The following is a 20,600-nucleotide window of genomic DNA, read 5'->3' on the forward strand; positions in this document are numbered from 1 at the left end:
TCTGACTTGGGTGCCGATCTGTTTAGCTAGTGTGGTCAAATGGCAGCTATTAAGTTCAACTGGTATTACACATAAAAAACATATTAAATGTAAGGATATTCTTAGAAACACTTAAATACTTTTCCTCATTTTGTAATTAAACTAAGCAAATTTAATAGTTTTATAAGTGATTGATATTTTTCTCAAATTATTTTCCACATAATTTCTTATTGCTTAAAAATTAGCTTTCCCTTTACAGCTTAGTGACCATTGAAGACTTTTGTAAAAGCAAAAGAAGTATTTTGTGATTGTGTTAAATAACTACTGACACACTTTTTTCAGCTTGCCATTTGAAAAAATGAATTACATGAGTGAAACTTTCTATTTCCTTTAATTGTTTTATTCATTCATGGTTTAATGTATAGATCTGGGCATCTGTTATATTTAATTCAGGAGCATTTGGAAAATATAAAAAGAGTTAGAAGATAGCTTCCAAAAACCAGATTCCTCTGAAGGTCCAAGTTTCTGTTTAAGGAATACTTTCCAGTGAGTACTTTTTAATCTTTTAAAAATTTTATGAAGCCTCATCAAAATTCTAATAAACATGGTATTCAAAGTATGATGCTGAGAGAAAAGGCAAAGGAATTGATAATTCTTTATGGCATGGAAAGAAGAGTGGTTGTATCATTGCTTTTTTAAAAGTTGAATGGGCATGAAGTGTGGTCTAAATATTCAAAGCTTGAACCCATATGCCATCCACACTCTGAATTAAGTATAGATTAATGAGGTTTTAGCATAATTAATATCTCCCTTTCTTAATTTTGTTTCCTATTTTGAAGTAGTTAAAATGAACAGCATTTAAAGATAAACTAGCTTATCTGCTTTTTATTTTCTGAATTTGAGGGTTTTTTTAAATAATACTCAAATTTTTTTCCATTTAAAGAAATTGGGGTTCTTAATTATAGAATGTCTGACAGTTTTTGTATTTAATTATCAAATTTGCCTGAACTGTAGAAAAATTAAAAAATTAGTGTATTTATTATCTGGGGAGGTCTTATCTTACCATATTTCCCCATCTGACATAGAAATATTGAAATAAAAAAACTAGAAGTTTATGGAATAGTGGTCCCTGTGCTTTGGACTCTGCCTTTTTTTTTCAATATGAATATCTTCTAGAGCCAGCCTAATCTATGTAAGGCCTTTGTCCTGTAGTAGTATACTAATTGTTTGACTCACAATCAAATAATCTAATCTTCTGATAGAGAACAAACTTATTTGATTGAAGTTAGGAATGAAGAATATATCAGACTAGAAAGGAAGAGAAATACTAGAGAGAATCAGGCACTACTTGAAGGTTTTAGAATAAAGGAGTGACATGATCACTTCCATACCTAAGGAAGATAATATGAAAAGCACTTTGTAAGCCTTAAAGCAACATGTACTTGTTAGCTATGACTTTTATCTCTAAAATGGAAATAATAATAGTGCACTGCTCACCATATGATGTTCTCATGATGACCAAATCAGATAATGTATGTATAACTGTGTAAATGGTAGCTAATATATTTGAAGGAGAGGAACCAAATCTTTTGTGTCCTCTGGTACATGGCTATTACTTTATCGGATACAGAGTACGTGCTTTATAAATCCTTGTGTTACCTTGGAAAATAGAATTATGTACAAAAATTATCTCTGACTATAATATTTAAATCAAACAACAAGCATTTCAGAACATTTGCTAATGTGCCAGGCATAATGCTAGGTACTAAGGAATACAAATTCAAAGAATTAAATAATCCCAACTTCATACTCTCTCCCTTGTATTGTAAAGGAGAAATGGTAAGTGAATGTGTAAGCATATGTAGGAAAAATATAAGGATACTAAAATACAGTGTTGTTTGTAGGGAAGACACTTGTATTTTGTGGAGATCAGGAAAGGCTTTGTAGCTTAGATTTGTAGTGAGACCGAGTACTTGGTTATCCAAGATTGTATAAACAGTTATTTCTTATGGCATCTACTGTTTTCTAATAATTTATGATGCATTATTCATGTTCACTTGAGGCTGCTTGAATTTTTCCTTCCGGTTAACTAACACTTTGGAAATCAAACTGTTATTTTTTACATGAGTAATTTAAAGAGGTGAAAATCTCAGGTTTGAAATAAAAATATTTTAAAAGATAAAATCTTACTGATAATTTTTTACTTTTAAATCACATATTTCCCAATGTAATCCTCCCCAACCTCTCTTCTATATCCATCCCTTCTTAATAGCAAAAAAATTTTAAAAAAAAAGAGAGAGAGAGAAAGTAAAAGCAGCAAAATAAACCAAGGCCCTTGAAAAAGTTTTTACAAGGAAAGTCTTTCACACCCATAGTCCTCACCTCTGCCAAGAAGAGAGGGCAGTGCCTTCTCACGGCTTTTCTTTGGGCCTAGGTTGGTCATGATTAGTTCACAACACTCAGTTTCAGGTATTTTGTTCTTGTTCTTGGCCGTTTTGGTTGTTCTAGGAATTGTGTATACTGTTTTCCTGGTTCTGCTTATTTCATTTTGCTTTACTTCCAAGTAAGTCTCCTGTACTTCTCTATATTCATCGCATTCAGCCTACAGTAATATTCAATCAGGCAATCAATCAATAAGGATTTATTAAGCACCTACTTTCTGCCAGGCACTATGATAAGTACTGGGGATACAAAGAGTTAAAAGACAATCACTGCCCTTAAGAAGCTTACAGTCTAATGGAGGAGATTGCACATAAACAAAATATACAAAACAAACTGTATACATGATAAAGAGAAAATAATTAAGAGGGAAAACACTGGAATAGAGAGGGTTTAGGGAAGGCTTCCTGAAGAAGGTGGGTTTTTAAAGATGCCAGGGAGATCAGTAGTCAGAGCAGAGGAGGGAGAAGGTTCTAGGCATGGGGGACAGCCAAAGGGAATGCCCAGAGCTGAGAGGTGAGTGTCTTCTTTGTAGAACAGCCAATAGGCCAGTGTCACTGGATCAAAGAATAAATGTCAGGGAGTAGGATGTAAGAAGACTAGAAAAGTAAGAGGCGGTTAGGTCATGAAGGGCTTTGAATGCTAAAGAAAGCATTTTGTATTGATCCTGGAAGAGGTAGGAAGCCAGTGGAGTTTATTAAGTAGATAGGTAACATGATTAGACCTGAATTTTAGGAAACTCACTTTAGTGGCTGAATGGAGAATTGTTGGGAGTGGGGCAAGACTTGAGACAAGCAGAGGGTGTCAAAGGCTGCAGAGAAGTTAGAAACAAGGAGAATGATGATTGAGAAAAGACCATTGGATTTGGCAACTAAGAGATCATTAGTAACTTTGGAGAGAACAATTTAAGTGGAATGATAAGGTCAGAAGCAGCGTTCTAAGGGGTTAAGAAGAGACTGAGAGAAGAAAATAGAGGCATCTATTGTAGATGGCCTTTTTAAGGAATTTAGTTACAAAGGACAGAAGACAAATAAGACAATAGTAGGGATAGATAGATGTTTCAAGTGAGGGTGTTTTCAGGAAGACATGGCCATGTTTGTAGGAAATGAGCCAGTAGAGAAGAGAGGAAGAGATTGAAAATAAGTGAAGGAGGAGACAGATAACTTATTTAGGCATTCTGCATTCAATGGGCATTTTAAAATAATCTTAACAGATACTGTCTGTATTTTATTATATTTACTTTTTATATTGCTAGAGTAATGTTTTTGCCAGATATAGCTGAGTGGAGATGTGGAGACTGTGATTACATACCTTTTTTGCACTCATTGGTCAGTGGAAAAATTCAGGCTTATATCATAAGGAAGAGATGATAGGGGAACAGGGAGTATATACATTTTATTGGGTTTAAACAATGAAGTATTTCATGCAGTATTAGATTTTTTTCTTTAAATGTTCACTGGAGAAATGGAGTAAAGTTTTTTGTCTAAATAACTATCACCAGGCTTAGACTCATAGTTACATGGAAGTAACAAGATGTCAGAGTCATAGAATCACAGAGCTGATTTTGGGGGGGGTGAGGCAGTCGAGGTTGAGTGACTTGCCCACAGCTAGTGTCAAGTGTCTGAGGCCAGATTTGAACTCAGGTCCTCCTGACTGCAAGACTGGAGCTTTATCCACTGTGCCACCTGAAAAAAATTTTTTTTAAAGATTTAGTTCAGGAGCATCCAGGCTTTTCTGGATTAGTTCCTGTGGTTAGAAATTCGTAAGTGTATACCTCAAAAATGTTAGAATATATGATAGTGATCTATTTAAGAATGTTTAGTCTTATAGAAAGAATCAAGTTCATGTTACTATGCTTAAAATGTAATTTTTTGTCAGAGGAAATAGCTATAATGTAGTTGTAATATTTTCTGTGATAACCCTTGTTACATGCACTGTGCAGTATTGTGTAATTTGCTTTTCTTTTAGTTGTGACAGTAATAAACTGTTGCTCAAAACAAAATTTAGAAGTATGAGGAAGCCCCTTGTTCTGGCACATACAGATATAAGACTTAAGCTTTACAAAATCTCTGCTTTTAAGAGAGATTATGATGGATTTGGGACAACCTGTTTTTAGGTATTTTATATCCTTATAATGTTCGAATTAGAATTACAGATTCGACTGACCTGAAGTCCAGAGCACTAAACTTGAGTGAAGTAAGAGAAGGGCTCAGATTACCCTTTTTTTGATTGTACATGCTAGGTGAATACCTGAGATGCCAAACCACTGGCTAGAATATCCAGAGATCAAACTATTTCTTCCAATCCTTTTTACCTAAATGGAAATACTTAATTGTGCCATGGGAAAGTTTTACTCTGGCTTTAGGAGACTGTACTTTAATCTTTAACAGAGCCTATTTCTCTTAGAGCTTCAGATGTGGCAAGACTGTTCAGCCTAGCCAGCAGACTCTCTCCTGCCTATGGGACATTGCACACATTTTCCCTCTTGCCTGGAATGTGCATTGTCTTCACCTCAACTTTAATTAGACTCCCTAGTTTCCTTAAAGGAGCTGGAGAAGGAAATGGCAAACCACTCCATTGTCTTTGCCAAGATAATCCCAAATGGAGTCATGAAGAGTTGGCCACAACTGAAACGTCTGACCAACAACAAAAGTTTCCTTCAAAGCTTAGCTCAGGGTCGTTTCCTACATAAAGCCTTTTCTGTTGTACCCTATCTTCCCTCCTATCCCCAGCTGCTTTTGCTTCTTCCCCTAAATTACCTTGGATTTATTTTTTGTATACTTAATTTGTATATGTTTCCTTCCCAATCGATCAGTAAACATTAATCACCTGCTGTGTGCCGGGCACTGTGCTAAGTGAGCACTGGGACTACAAAAAGAGGCAAAAAAGGCTCCCTGCCCTCAAAGAGCTTCCTTTAAAATGTACACATCTTGAGGTCAAGGATTGTTCCATTTATCTTTGTAACTTAATCAGCTGTTACATAGTAAACTCTTATTAAATATTGATTTGGTTCTGATGGCTCAGCAAATCCATCATAACAGCCACATCACAGGTGCCACGTTCGTAGAGATAGATGTACTGTGGATGGGCATGCCGTGAACTGAACCAGAAATGAAATACAGAGTTAGGTCTGGCCTACAAGGTATGCACTTTTAAAAATGTAAATGATGATTTCTGAGGTTCCACTTGGCAGTTGCAGCAGTACAAATGCCCTGGCCACTAGCTTCTTGCCTTGTTCATTTGTTCTCTACTTAAGCACCAATCTGCAGTTTGCTGCCTCTAGAAAAGATTGTATGTATTGGTTTTGATTACTACGTATTTTGAAATTCTCAAAAGGAGTAAAAATAGATTGGCAAATTCTTTTGACGATTTCATTTCAAATTATATTTTTGTTTTATAGATAAATAGTCAAAGCCTTTTTTAAAAAGTCCTCTATGGCTAGAGTATTTCTGATAAGCTGCAGTAGTTAATTCTAATCAGTTTGGGGTGCAGGATATACTGTCAGCAGATTGTTAAGAGTTTAACCTAGTACAGGTCTTCATCAATTAATTGATTATTAAAGTCATCAATGAAATTTTTTATCATACTTGTTAAAATACTTTGTAAACTTTAAAGCTCTATATGACTGTTAGCTCTTATGATATAATTGGTCTGAAGAAATTAATTATTGAAAGAATGGAATAATCCTGGTTTCTTATAGTAACTACAGAACTTATAGCAGATTTGAAATATGTTTCTCATATTAATTTTTTTTATCCTGTGAAATACTCATTGCATGAGAGCTGTCATGACTTACTTTACATGATTTCATATATATGAAAACAGATTATCTGTAAACAAATTAAAATGGAAATTGTTTATACAACAAATATTTCATGAAAACAGTCCTTAAAAATAACTGAGAAACTACCTGTTTACTTGTTTAAAGCCTGCTCAAAGGTAATGGTCAAAAAATTTTTGAAATTATGTGTCACCAGGGGCAGCTAGGTGGTGCAGTGGATAGAGCACTGGCCCTGGATTCAGGAGGGCCTGAGTTCAAATACAGCCTCAGACATATAACACTTACTAGTTGTGTGACCCTGGACAAGTCACTTAACCCCAACTGCTTAGCCAAAAAAAAAAAAGGAAATTGTGTGTCACCATTGAAACTTACATGGTAGTATAATAGATTGTTAAATTCCACCCACTCCTAGCTCCCAAACAGTAAAACGGGGCTCTAATCTTACAGGTTTTAAGCCCCCAACCACACTCCCTCTGGCTGTATGCCTCATGCTATTCTGTATAGGGTCACAGAACATTTAGCTTGAGCCTCCCTACCCAGCCCTCTGCCCATCTTAATAGACTGGCTTCTGGTAATTGACCAGGAGTGGTATGCTAACTAGGGTTGCCATTGATTGGGGCCAGCTTCTTGTGAAAGAGAACACGTGCTACGCTCCATCTTTCATCTTCATACCTTTGTACTTGAATGCACTTCCTTCTCACTTTCACCTTGTACAGTTCCTCTCTTTCTTCAAGACAAAGGCTTGTGTAGTGTAGCAAGTGTGGGTTTTGTGTGTGTGTGTGAACAGCAAGAAGCCCATTAAAGAGACAAACAGATAAGACAGTCTGCTAAGTGTTAAGAGATTCAAGTGCAAGCAAGCAAGACAGTTCCTACGTTTACGGGCCTTACTTTCTAATGTAGGAAGACAGACATAAAGGGGAGGTAGAAAGCCAGAGTGGCGGTGAGGAAGAGGAATACTGTGGGCAAAGCTAAAAAATGGCTAGACTCTAAAATGAGGAATAAAGAGTAATATATAATGAGTCTAGAAAAGCAGATTGGAGTCTGGTTATAAAGGGCTTTAAATGTTCAAATGCTAAACAGAGGAATTTTTGTTTGATTTTAGAACTAGTAGGGAGTCACTGAAGTGTACTTAAGGGAGTCATGTAGCCAGACTTACACTTTAGGAAAACTACTTTGGCAGCTATATGGAGAATGAACTGGACTAGGGAAAGACTTGAGTCAGGAAGACCAACCAGAAGGCAACAGGTCAGGTTATCGGTGTCTAAACAAGGGTGACAACTTTGTATGTGAAGGGAAGGGGATGGATATAAAAGAAATGTGGCGGTAGAAATGGCAAGAAATGTTGATTGCTGGCATGTGTGGTGGAGTAAGATAGAGTGAGGAAACTGAAAAGATGGTGGATGTTAACAATAGGCATAGAAGTATTTATATAAGGACATATATAGAAGCACCATCTGCATGAAGCCTTTCTTGATTCCTCCCAACTACTAGCATCCTTCCTCCTAAACTGTTAGTCAATGAACATTTATTAAGATGCACACAGACACACACACTCACAGGATCATAAGGTTAGAGTTTTAGGGGCAGGTAGGTGATAGTAGATAGAGCACTGTGTCTGGAGTGAGGAAAACTCAAATCTAACCTCAGACACTTACAAATTTCATGACCCTGGACAAGTCAGTTAAGCTTTTCCTGCCTCAGTTTCCTCATGTATAAAATAGGGATCATGATAGCACCTACATCACAGAATTGTTGTGAGGATCAGTTGAAATAATATCTATATAGCATTTTTAGCACAGTGCCTGGGATATAGTAGGTGCTTAATAAATGTTTATTATTCCTTTTCCCTTCTCTGTAAGGAATCTTTAAAAGTCCTCCAGTTCAACCCACTTATTATATGGATGAGAAACCTAGGCTCACTGAAGTGAAATTACTTTCTTAAGAGTGTACTAGAGAAAATTGGACAAAATGATCACTGAAATTTCTTTTCCTCTAAATCTGTGGTGTGTTTTATTACCTTTTATTGGGAAAAAAAAAAGTGCTTGCTATGGGCTGATTTATTGTCATTAAAGTAATGCTCAGGCTTAGCTAGAATTTGGTTCATTTATGGAACATAGTGAAAGGTACCGGTATGATATAGTATAGATCAAGGACTCCAGCCCTTTCTTTGACTCATACTATGTTACTATCACCTAGTTAGTTAACCTCTTATTGCCCACTCAGCTTTTAAATTCTAATGTTATTGAGAAGTTGCTAATCTTCAGTATTTGATATTCCAAAATCCAAGGTCTCCAGGGGGGAAACGAAAAAGGAACCCCATCCCCGTAATGACTGCTGATGGTGATATCCCAGATTATGTTAATCTGAACCTTGAAACTTAGAGTTCTTGTTTTGTGGCAGAAACCCTGATGGTTCATGAAATCTTGGATTTTAGAACTGAAAAGGACCTTCAAAATCAAAAAGTCCAAATTCTTCCTTCTGAAGATGAGAAAATGGAAACGTAGAGAATCTTAAGTTATTTGCCATACCATCACACAATAATAAGGTCACCGTAGTCAAGCTGGGATGCATTTTTTGGGGAGAATTCTTCAACCAGGTTGTTAACTACTTTGGGCTGTATGAATAATTCATTTATTCTGTTATGTCTAGAAACTTGCTTTTAATGTATAATTACATGCTGTTATGAATTTTTGGCAGGTGTGGGGAGGGATTTTGGAACCATTTCCTCTTATGAGATCCCTACTCAGGGATAGAATTGCTGTTGTGTTTTCTTACCTTACTACTTGTGGAATCTTAATTTTTACTGGTGTGGGTATTTCTTAACCACTGCAGATTTAAATCCCTCTTAACTTAGGTTTTCAAGAGTTGCTATAGCAAAAAAAAAAAAATTCATTACATGGCCAGCTTCTTTGAATTAACTAATCTGATCTTCAGGAGAAGACTCCCTCCCTTGCTTGTCTTGTACTCAGTCTTCCTAGTAGACATGTCTATATATAATATAAATTTAAAATAATGTTCTTTTACACGTTTGGCCTGGAATGGGATATTTTATAACACATTCACTTTGGGGGGGGGCTAGGCAATTTGGTCAAGTGACTTGCCCAAGGTCACACAGCTAATACGTGTTATGTGTCTGAGGTTGGATTTGAACTTAGGTCCTCCTGAATCCAAGGCTGTTACCCTCTCCACTGCGCCACCTAGCTGCCCCCACATTCACTTTTTAACAGGGCTAATAACATTGTTCTTAATTACTTTCTTTTCTTCTGTAGCTTTAGAATGAGCTGAGGCAATTTCTTGGCAAAGTATCCTCCATTTTCTTGATCCTTGGGCCAGTAAGCTATAAGAATACTTTGATTCACACCATTCTGCCCTCCTCCGTCACAATCTACACTTTTCACTGGTGGTGTTTGGTGTTGAAATATTTAGATCATTAATTGTAGATAGAGGTATGCAAGAGAAAAATTTAAAAATGTTTAACAGAATAGATGGGAAATCCTATGCAAATGTATGATAATTATGAGCAAATGACATAAAATTCAGTGGTGGCTTTCCCCATCTCATACTTTGATAACAGAACCCTCCTATGGGTGAATTATTTTTAGGCTATTCAGGAGACATAGAGCAAGTTTTTAGCTATCTTCTTATTTGTAAACTATTTCTCTATAACTTTTCTTGACCACCAGAAGGGAATCATCTGTAGTTGATAGGAACGTTCTTCATAAACAAGTATTGAAATGCTCATACATATAAAAAGCATTTCTGCGTATCAGAGGCTTCTGACTGGTTTACTCAATTCATTAATCAAATCCTTGAATTTAAAGGACAGTAGGCTTTTTCTGAGTATAAAATTACAAGTTTTAAAGTATATCCTTATTTAGATCATTATAGTAACATTTTTTTAGGTTACTCTAGGTTAGGAATGTTTTTATAGCCAAAGTGCTATAGAGGTAGGTAATGTTAATCATTGGCACAGGAATAAGACTTTGAAAAAAAGAGTCAAACATATAATATGTATTTGTATACAACTCAGTGTAATATAAATCTAAATTTTAAAGAAATACACTGCTTCAAACATATTTAAGAGAGTGACTATTGAAATAACTTTTAAATGTTTTATTGAAGCGTGGGGAACATATCCAAAGACATTTAGAGATTATTTTTCCACCACATAGAACTTGTCCTCCTTTATTCCTAAATGAAATCTCTTTTTGGCTCAGTGGATTAACCTGTTTTTGCTTTCAGGTTCAGAGAGTTTTGTTTATATATTTTAAACATCGCTTTATGTATTTTGATGAGACTCACTATGTCAACATGAATTCTTTTTTTGCCATCTGAATCACAGGCATGTGGAATAATTTCCTCGTTTTTTTCTAAAAGCCTTTTAAAGTGTCAGATGTCTTTATTCAAATAATGGTTTTTTGGCTGCGTTTCTGTACTGTTAGAGTTACTAATACAGGATGTCTCAAAAGTCTTAGCTGAAAATAGTGCTTACTAGGGACAGCCCTGATTCTTCATATATCCCTAAAAACCCCCACCTGTTTCTTGCTTTTTCTAAGAATCGCCTAAGGTTAATTGAGGACTAAAGTTAAAAGATTTGGGGGATTTTAAGAAGTTTAAAATATTTGGTTTGTATAATATGAAAATGAGTCCATTGATCTAAATTGTCAAGTTAGAAATCTTAATTTAGTCAGATGATCTGTTCAACTTTTTTTATGGTTAGCTATGACTACATTCTATTTTGATATTCCTCCCAGTTTTGCTTCTCTGGTTGTATATTTTGTGAATATATGTTTTTCCTTACAGCTTGATAAAGATGACATGGTGTACATGGAAGCATATGATAAATTACTGGAGTCCTGGCTGACTTTGGTGCAAGATGACAAACATTTCCATAAAGGCTTCTTTACCCAGCATGCAGTTCAGGTCTTTAATTCCTACATTCAATGCCACCTAGCTGCTCCAGATGGTACAAGGAATTTGGTATGTTTTTTAATTTAACCCTTTACATCCCATTCAACTGATTATATAAAAGAAGCATTATCTCATTTGAGCAGGTACTCCAGGTGTTACCATTGCCCATTTTTAGATGAGGAAACTAATGTTTGCAGAGATTCAGTGACTTGCCATTTATTATACTGATAGAAAATCCTTGAAGTGGGTGTTGATTCAGTCCAATACCTCACCCATTATACCACCCTGTTTTCTGGATAACAGGGCAAATCCTGACTGTGTGTGTTTCATCTAGAAGCATAAATATTCCTGACAAAATCTCTGAAGATACAGATGCATTAATTGTCATCAATACTGCTTTATGCACTTAACCTTTTGCTTTTATCAAAAAGAGTTAAACCTCCTTGACCAGACTCAGAAGCTGCTTACAACCAAAGCAGTCTTCTTCACTCAGCATAAAGAGGAAAAAAAGCATATGTAAAAGGTTGTATTCTAGTTTATTTGTAAGAAAATTGTTTGGACCTTGGAACACAATTTTTCAAAGAAATAATTGCTATTTTTTTTTTGAGAACAGGAACTGTCATGCTTTTTTATTTGTAACCTCAAGGTTTATCATAGTCCTTTATACATAGTGAGTTCTTTTTAAATTTTTTTAAATTTACTATTTTTTAACATTTATTAAAAATGTTGAGTTCCAAATTCTCTCCCTGCCACCCAATGTGATAGGCAAGCAATATGATAACCCATTATACATGTGAAATAATGCAAAACATATTTCTATATTATCCATATCACAAAAAAAGCAAGAAAAATAAAGTGAGAAAATTACACTTCAGTTTGCACTCAGAGTTCATTAGTTCTCTCTCAAGTTGGATAGCGATTTTCAACATGAGTCCATCCATGTTGTCTTGGATCAAAAAATTAACATTATTAAGGGGTAATTAGTTTTCTAGACTATTTCAAGTTCTTCTTCTACTGTAATGTAGCCAAAGTATAGAGTTGATCTTACTCGTTTCTGTTCTGGGTTCCTGAAAGCTAGGGACAGGGGTGGAGAGGAAAAGGTTTATAGTAATTGACCGTAGGTGAAGTTTTGAAGTTTATATTTGGCATTCCTCTGCCTCCTTTTTTGTAACCTTTTCCTCCTCCTAGTGCCCTAACGCAGTCCTAAGATCCCAAATAAAGGGCTTTGCCATGCCTTTTGCCCTTTCTCTCCTTATCTTTTTTCCTCCACCAATCAAAATTTCTATTGTTCTGTCACTATAAATGATCTCATCTGTTATTTAGAAAGAAAGCAACTTAGTTGAATTTATTCAGGAACATTAAGGAATTTTCTGGCATTTATATCTGATTTTACATGTTTTTTAAATTATTTTTAATACTCCAAATTGTTTCCTAATTGCTAGAATTTTAGGCAGTGTATTAATTAAGATAAAGTGAAAACTTCTCTGAGGGTCAGGGATGACCTAGATTAGAACTAAAAGTTATCTAAAGCTGTAAAATTCAATGATTCTGCATTTCTAAAGTGTTTGCAGGCTGGGTATCTGAGTCTGCTTTTAGAGTCAGATTCTCTGCCTTTTATTGCTGCTTAAATTCATACAGTTCTTAACCTTCTTCCCCTCCCTTTTTTTTTAAGCTTTCAGGTTTGTGTGTTTGTTTCCAGGGTAAGGGTGGAGGGATGAGAGTGGGAGGAGAGGAGGCTGTTTGACCACATCCAGAGACAGGGAAGATGGCACGTGTTGTCATGTGTTTCTCCCTACTTCTTTTCTCACTTTTCTTCTCTATTCAGTAATCAGTAACCCATTTGTCAACTTGATATGGGTGTATCTACCTATGCAAATATCTGCATCCATCATTACATCCCTTATAACTCCATATTCTTTCAGTTGATAGGGGTTAGATTCTTGGTGGGTTGGTGCATTATGTGTAGAAGCACAAATTAACAGATTGGCAGCTACTGCCAACTTCCTTCTCTTCCTACATCCTTCACCGTAATAAGTTTAGTGTTACTCCAGCACCTAAGTTAAAAAAATGAGCACATTGGATCCTAAGCAATCTCTTTAACTGATTTGGAGTGTTGGAAATTATGTAATGCAATAAGTAGATGTTTTATTGATTATGTCATGTCCCTATCAGTTAATGCTACAATTCTTCAATCTTTGTTTCTTTTAATTGTCTGTAATAGACTGCCAATGGTGTAGCCTCACGTGAGGAAGAAGAAATAAGTGAACTTCAGGAAGATGACCGAGACCAGTTCTCTGACCAACTAGCCAGTGTAGGAATGCTAGGAAGAATTGCTGCAGAACACTGTATACCTCTTCTTACAAGGTACAAACAGTCCAAAGAAACCCCATGGAGAAAGTGTTCTATGTTCAAAATGCCCTGGAGGGTACTTAAAGTGTTTAAAAGACTTTTAAACACCCTTGCCCCGTATTCCAGCTCACTGGAACAAATGGACAGAAACATATTCATGGTTGCATACCCTGGCACATACATTTGGAACACAGGCACTACAGGATAGATGGCAGAAAGAGTGTGGAAAACATGGTACGAGAATGGTTTGACCCATATAAATAAACACTTGGAATATTCTATTTTCAAATGTCCATTGTGAATTATGAGTCTTTGTAAAGATATTAGTTAATGCTGTGTTTACATGTAATAAAGCAAAATTATTATGGTATGGTTAAAATTGAAATTTATTTTACATATCATATTTATATATCATAATCAGTTCAATTTATAATTAGTAGAAATTATATTGTTATAAATTCTTAATAACTAAATTTTCTAATGTTATTAATTATTTTCAGTTTATTAGAAGATAGAGTGACAAGGCTCCATGGTCAGTTACAGAGACATCAGCAGCAGCTACTTGCCTCACCTGGTTCAGGTGCCATTGACAACAAAGTGCTTGATGATCTTTATGAAGATATTCACTGGCTTATTTTAGTTACAGGTAGGGTGAAGGTTCTTTTAAAAATTGCCAACTGCTTAGTTTCAGGCCTGGTAGCAGCTTTAAAAAGTATTATTAAAGTGAAATGCACTAGTATGCATAGAGAATTGTGTGCTATAATAGAAAGAGCATTTACAGATGAGACCTGAGTTTGAATTTCAGCTGTGTCAGATACTAGCTGTTTGACTTGGGTAAAGTGCTTAACCTATGTAAGCCTCAGTTTCCTCATCTGTAAAATTGAGATAATAATTTCACTGTTTCCTCACAGGGTTATTTTGAGAAAGAAGCCTATTCATGTAAACTATTTTGGTTTCATTTACTTTTTTATAATGTACTATAGCCTCTTAGGGCTTTGTTTAGGTCCTAAAATTTTTCTCTTTTCTAAATGACATGAAATAATTACTTTTAAAAAGAAATAGTGACAAATATCATGGCAAAATATTGCTTTTATTTGTCAGTAGTAAAAAAAGGTTTGCAAAGCAGTATACCTATTTTGTCTTATTTGATAGCAGCTAAGTGATGGCATTACTATAAGTATTATTATTCCCATTTTATAGGTGAGGAAGCTGCTTAGAGTCGATTTTTAAATAATGAATGGAATCTTGGACCTGGCGTAGAGAAGCCCTGGGTTCAGATCCTGTCCCTAATACTGGTTAGCATTATCAAATCAAACCAACAAACGTTAAGTACCTATCACATGTTCTTCTAAGCATTAAGGATACAAAGTAAAACAAAAACAGACCCTGCTTTCAAGCAGCTTACATCTTATTAGGGTGGGGGAAGGGATAGAGGGAGGTGGAGTACAACATGCTCTGTGACCATTGGCAAGTACTTAACTTTTCCAGAGCTCAGGCAACTTTTTGAGAATCATCTAAAGTCATAGATACATTGCAGTTTACATTGGTGGAGGTAGCATATTAATGATGTCACAAATAATTGACTCATTACTCTTGACATAGACTGCCTTTTCATATTACACATCTAAATTTATTAATAACAGAGTGATCATATATTTATATAATTGTCTATAAAGTATGTTAGTGAAATGATTTATTTCCTTTTCTTCAGGGGATATTTTTAATCTGATTTTATTCAGAAAATTGTAAAATATTAGAAGGGAAGAGACTAAAGTCTTTTCTGAGCCAGCTGCATGTTAATATGTTTTCCATTGGCATCAGCTTTTAATATGGTATAGGACTTTAAGTAAAACTGTAACTTTACACAGAATTTCATTATTCTTTCTAAAATGTCAGCGAAAAGGCAAGGTTCTAAAAGGTAAATTCTGATGGCTAAGAACTGTGCATTCACCTTTTTCCCTCATTTTTTGAAACTGAAGGCTACCTCTTAGCTGATGATACTCAGGGAGAGACTCCGTTAATACCTCCAGAAGTAATGGAATATTCCATTAAGCAATCAACTGAAGTTGACATTAATACAACACTTCAGATCTTGGGATCTCCAGGAGAGAAGGCTTCTTCCATCCCAGGGTGCAACAGAACAGATTCTGTAATTAGGTAATACTAAATATGTAGCTACATTCTTATAATTTCCACAATATTATAAGCATTAAGTTGTCCAAAAAGTGACTGTAAGTACTTTTTATATTTAAATGATATAGGAAAAAAAATGTGAAGGTTGCCAAGGCTTAGGCATATGAAAAGTGGTTGCTAGAACATGTAGGTATTATGCATATTTAGATAAGAGATACTAGTTATAGGAAAAAAGGGGGGTATGAGAGTTATCAAATTACTATGAATTTAATCCTTAATTAAAGGAGGTATTATTTCATGCAAAACTGAAAAAAACCTGAGTGGGAAATTAACTATAATAGAATTTTAAGTAATAAATAATAACTTTAAATTGAAGGAAGAATGTATATAGTATTTCATGAAATCACAATCTCAGAGTTGACAATAACTTTAAGGGTCACCTAGTTAACACGCACCTGAGCAGGAATCCTGTTTTATATCATACCTGAAAAGTGATCTTCCAGGGGCCACTTGAAGATTTCTGTTAATGCATAGCTTATTATCTTATGAACCTGTTTGGCTTTTGGAAAGCTGATACTGTTAGAGGCAACTTGGTGGTTCGGTGGGTGAGTGCCAGACCTAAAGTCAGGAAAACTCATCTCTGAATTCAAATCTCACTTCAGACACTTACTAGCTGTGTGACTCTAAGCAAGTTACTTAACCCTGTTTGCCTCAGTTTCCTCACCTGTAAAATGAACTGGAGAAAGAAATAACAAACTTCAGCATCTCTGCCAGGAAAACCCTAAATTAGGTTATTAAGAGATAAGACTGAAAAATGACTGAATGACACATAGTGTTAAAAAGTTTTTCTCTAAATCCTCATGTTTCTTGGTTTAACTTCTACCTATGCTTTCCTCAAAGCCCAGCAAAACAATTGTAATGCTTCTTGACAGCTCTTCAAATCCTTAAAGATGGCTGTCATGGCTCTTTACCTCTCCATCCCACAATATTCTGAACTAAACATTCCTGGTTCTTTAAACTGATTTTTATGTGGCATGGTTTCAAGTCCACACACTATCCTTGTCTCCTTCCTCTTGGCACATTCTAGCTTGTCAGAACGCAGATGAGGACTTAATAGGATTTCTTTGATGTATGGATATTTTTCCATTTGTACAAATAGCAATCCATTTAGACTCCTCATTTTGTGTGGGTCTTGTCTCCATGTTCTCTTCTGCAGAATATCTACCTAACATGCTAGAGTCTTGGCTCTACACCAGGGATGGGGAACCCCTGGCCTTGAGGCCACATGCCTGTCCCTGCTGTAGACCCTTTTACATTTAAAGAATACCAGTATAGCACTCAGCCTGTCTATTTGTTAAAACTAGCCTGTGTCCTTTTCCAGTCATACATCTCTTTGCTAATTTCCCTCATGTTGTCTTTACAAAGACCAGTCCTTCTGTAGCCAACTGTTCCCCTTTACGTCACCTGCAATGCTGAATCTTTGACTTGTGATCAAGGTGCTATGAAAACCACCATCTAGAAGGAATCTTGTCCATTTGGGCCCTGTCTAAGGCATGTCATGAAGGCATCCAAATATCTTTGACAAGCATATGTCTCCCTGTTTCATGCCTTGCTCAATGTTATAGTTGGGGTTACTGAGTAGCATTATCTCCATGATTTTATTTATCGTGGAATCTTGTATAATCTTAACATATGCAGGAGAAAGCCTTTAAGCTATATTTTGCTCTACTGAGTCAAATGTTTTTGTGGTATAGTGGATCAAGTACCAGGTTCAAAGAGAGCCAGAGAACCTGGGTTCAAATTCTACCTCAAATACCCACTAGCTGTGTGGCCCCAGTCCAGGCACCTAAGCTCCCTCATCTTCAGTTTCCTTGTCTGTAAAATGGAGATAATTACTATGCATTTATCTGACAGAGTTAGATGTGAGGATCAAATGAAAATGTAAAATGCTTTGCAAACCTTACAGGGCTTTGTCAATGTTAATAGTATGATAATGAAGATAATATCTTATAGGGCTGTCCCTGTTTTCAGGATAGTCAGCTATCCCATGAATTTCTTCTGTGTATATTTGGTCTGGTAAATCCTCTTTTCCCAATTTCATTTTGCTAAATGCTATTTTGACTTCATCATATAGTTCATTGGGGATTGAAAGGAATGTTGGGGTCACTTGTTCATAATGAAAATAGATCAGTTGAGATCTGGGTTTCACTTTTTTTAAACACTACTTAGTATTTTATTTTTCCCAAATTACATAAAAACAGTTTTTAAAACTGTGAGTTCCAAATTCTCTCTCTCCCTCCTCCGTCCCACCCCTCTTATTGAAAAGGCAAGCAATTTGATACAGGTTATATGTGTGTAGTCATGCAAAACATTTCCCTATTAGTCATGTTGTAAAAGAAAACATAGACACCCCCCCCCAAAAAAACAACCTCAAGAAAAGTAAAGTAAGTAAAAAAAAAAGTATGCTTCAGTCTGTATTCACATGGCATCAGTTCTTTCTCTGGGTATGGATAGCATTTTTCATCATAAGTCCTTCAGAGTTGTCTTGGATCATTGTATTGCTGAGAATAGCTAAGTCATTCACAGCTGATCATCTTACAATATTGCTGTTACTTTGTACACAGTACATTTCACTTTGCATCAACTCATGTAAGTCTTTCCAGGCTTTTCTGAGAGCATCCTGATCATCATTTCTTATAGCACACTAGTATTCCATCACAATCACCTACTACAGTTTCTTTAGCCATTCCACATTGATGGGCATCCCCTCAATTTCAAATTCTTTGCCATCAGAAAAGAGTTGCTATAAATATTTTTGCACATATAACTCCTTTTATAGCCCTTAGGGCATAGTTCCAAATTGCTCTACAGAATGGTTGAATCAGTTCACAACTCCACCAACAGTACCTTAATTTCTCGTTTTTCCCACATGCCCTCCAACATTTGTCATTTTCTTTTTCTGTCCTATTAGCCAGTCTAATAGGTATGAAATAGTACCTCGAAATTGTTTTAATTTGCATTTCTCCAATCAATAGTGAGAGCATTTTTTTCATATGTAGTCATATCTTTTGATTATTTATCAATTGGGGAATGGCTGTTATTTTTTTTTCTTTTTTTGGTGAGGCAGTTGGGGTTAAGTGACTTGCCCAGGGTCACACAGCTAGTAAGTATCAAATATGAGGCCAGATTTGAACTAGGGTCTTCCTGATTGTAAGGCTGGAGCTCTATCTACTGTGCTACCTAGCTGCCCCTGGCTCTTTTTTTTGTAAAGTTGACTCAGTTCTCTCTCTCTCTCTCTCTCTCTCTCTCTCTCTCTCTCTCTCTCTCTCTCTGTATATATATACACATGTGTATATATATACACATGTATACATATATACATATATATTTGAGAAATGAGATCTTTGTCAGAGAAACTTGTTTCAAATTTTTTTCACAGATGCTATTGCTAACTGTATTTCCAATAACATTTATTATATTCGATCTCACCTTTCACCTTGTCCCTCCTCAAAAATTCTGACTGTCCTTTTTCCCATTCTACCCTCCCTTCTATCATCAGCCCCCACCCCCACATTCTCTTATCTCTATCTCCTCCTACTTTCCATAGGGTAAGATATATTTCTATACCCAATTGAGTGTGTGTGTGTTATTCCCTCTTTGAGCCAGTTCTGTTAAGAGTAAGGTTCACTCACTACCCTCTACCTCCCCCATTTTCCCCTCTACTATAAAAGGTTTTTCTTGCATCTTTTATGTGAGTTAATTTACTTCATTCTACCTCTCCCTTTCTCTCAGTGCATTCCCCTTTCTCACGCTTTAATTGTATTTTTTAGATATCATCCCTTCATATTCAACTCACACATGTGCCTTCTCTATACATATACTTCTTCTAACTGCCCTAATAATGAAAAAGTTCTTGTGAGTTACAAGTATCATCTTCATGTAAGGATGTAAACAGTTTAACCTTATTAATTCCCTTATGATTTCTCTTTTCTGTTTACCTTTTTATGATTCTCTTGAGTTGTTTATTTGAAAGTCAAATTTTCTATTCAGCTCTGGTCTTTTCATCAAGAATGCTTGAAAGTCTTCTATTTCATTGAATGGCCATTTTTTCCACTAAAGGATTATACTCAGTTTTGCCAGGTAGGTAATTCTTGGTTATAATCCTAGCCCCTTTGCCCTCTGTAATATATTCCTAGCCCTCCAGTCCTTTAATGTAGAAGCTTTTAAATCTTGTGTTGTCTTGACTTGGCTGCATGATACTTGAATTATTTCTTTCTGCCTGCTTGCAATATTTTCTCCTTGACCTGGGAGCTCTAGAATTTGGCTAATATTCCTGAGAGTTTTCATTTTAGAATCTCTTTCAGGAGGTGGATTCTTTCGATTTCTGTTTTACCCTCTGGTTATAGAGTATCAGGGCAGTTTTCTCTTGATAATTTTTTTTTAATTTATTTACTTCTAGTTTCCAACATTTACTTCCACAAGATTTTGAGTTCCAAATTTTCACCCCATATCGTCCCTCCCCCCACCCCAAGATCTCGTGCGTTCTGAATATCCCTTCCCCTAGTCTGCTCCCCCTTCTATCTCTCCCCCCCTTCTCTTACCCCTTCCCCTTCTGTTTTCCTGTAGGGCAGGATGAATTTGTACCCTATTTCCTGTATTTCTTATTTCCCAGTTGCATGTGAAAACATTTTTTTTAAACATGTATTTTTAGAACTTTGGGTTCCAAATTATCTCCCTTCCTCCCTCCTCACCCACCCTCATTGAAAAGGCAAGCAACTCGGTATAGGTTATACGTATGCAGTTATGCAAAGCACTTCCATAGTAGTCATGTTGTGAAAAAAGTAACTCTTATTTCCCTTAATCCTATCCCGCCCCCCCCATTTATTCTATTCTTTCTTTTGACCTTGTCCCTTCTCAGAAGTTTTTGCTTCTGATTACCCCCTTTCCCAATCTTCCCTGCTCTCTTGTCCCCTTCTCTCTCTAGTTTCCTGGTAACACAGATTTCCAT

At 35.9% G+C, this 20,600-nt stretch overlaps 1 protein-coding gene across 1 annotated transcript in view; it reads left to right on the plus strand.

The window, feature by feature from the left end:
* XPO4 (exportin 4) overlaps nucleotides 1–20,600 on the plus strand; it is a 129,208-nt gene that overhangs the window by 75,422 nt on the left and 33,186 nt on the right. The window contains 4 exon segments of the mRNA XM_020968782.2: nucleotides 11,003–11,179; nucleotides 13,332–13,474; nucleotides 13,960–14,105; nucleotides 15,439–15,616. Of these exon segments, the coding sequence (XP_020824441.1) occupies nucleotides 11,003–11,179; nucleotides 13,332–13,474; nucleotides 13,960–14,105; nucleotides 15,439–15,616 (644 nt within the window).

The sequence above is a fragment of the Phascolarctos cinereus genome, unplaced genomic scaffold (assembly GCF_003287225.1).
Source record: "Phascolarctos cinereus isolate Bilbo 61053 unplaced genomic scaffold, phaCin_HiC Scaffold_726;HRSCAF=1367, whole genome shotgun sequence".
NCBI lineage: Eukaryota > Metazoa > Chordata > Mammalia > Diprotodontia > Phascolarctidae > Phascolarctos > Phascolarctos cinereus.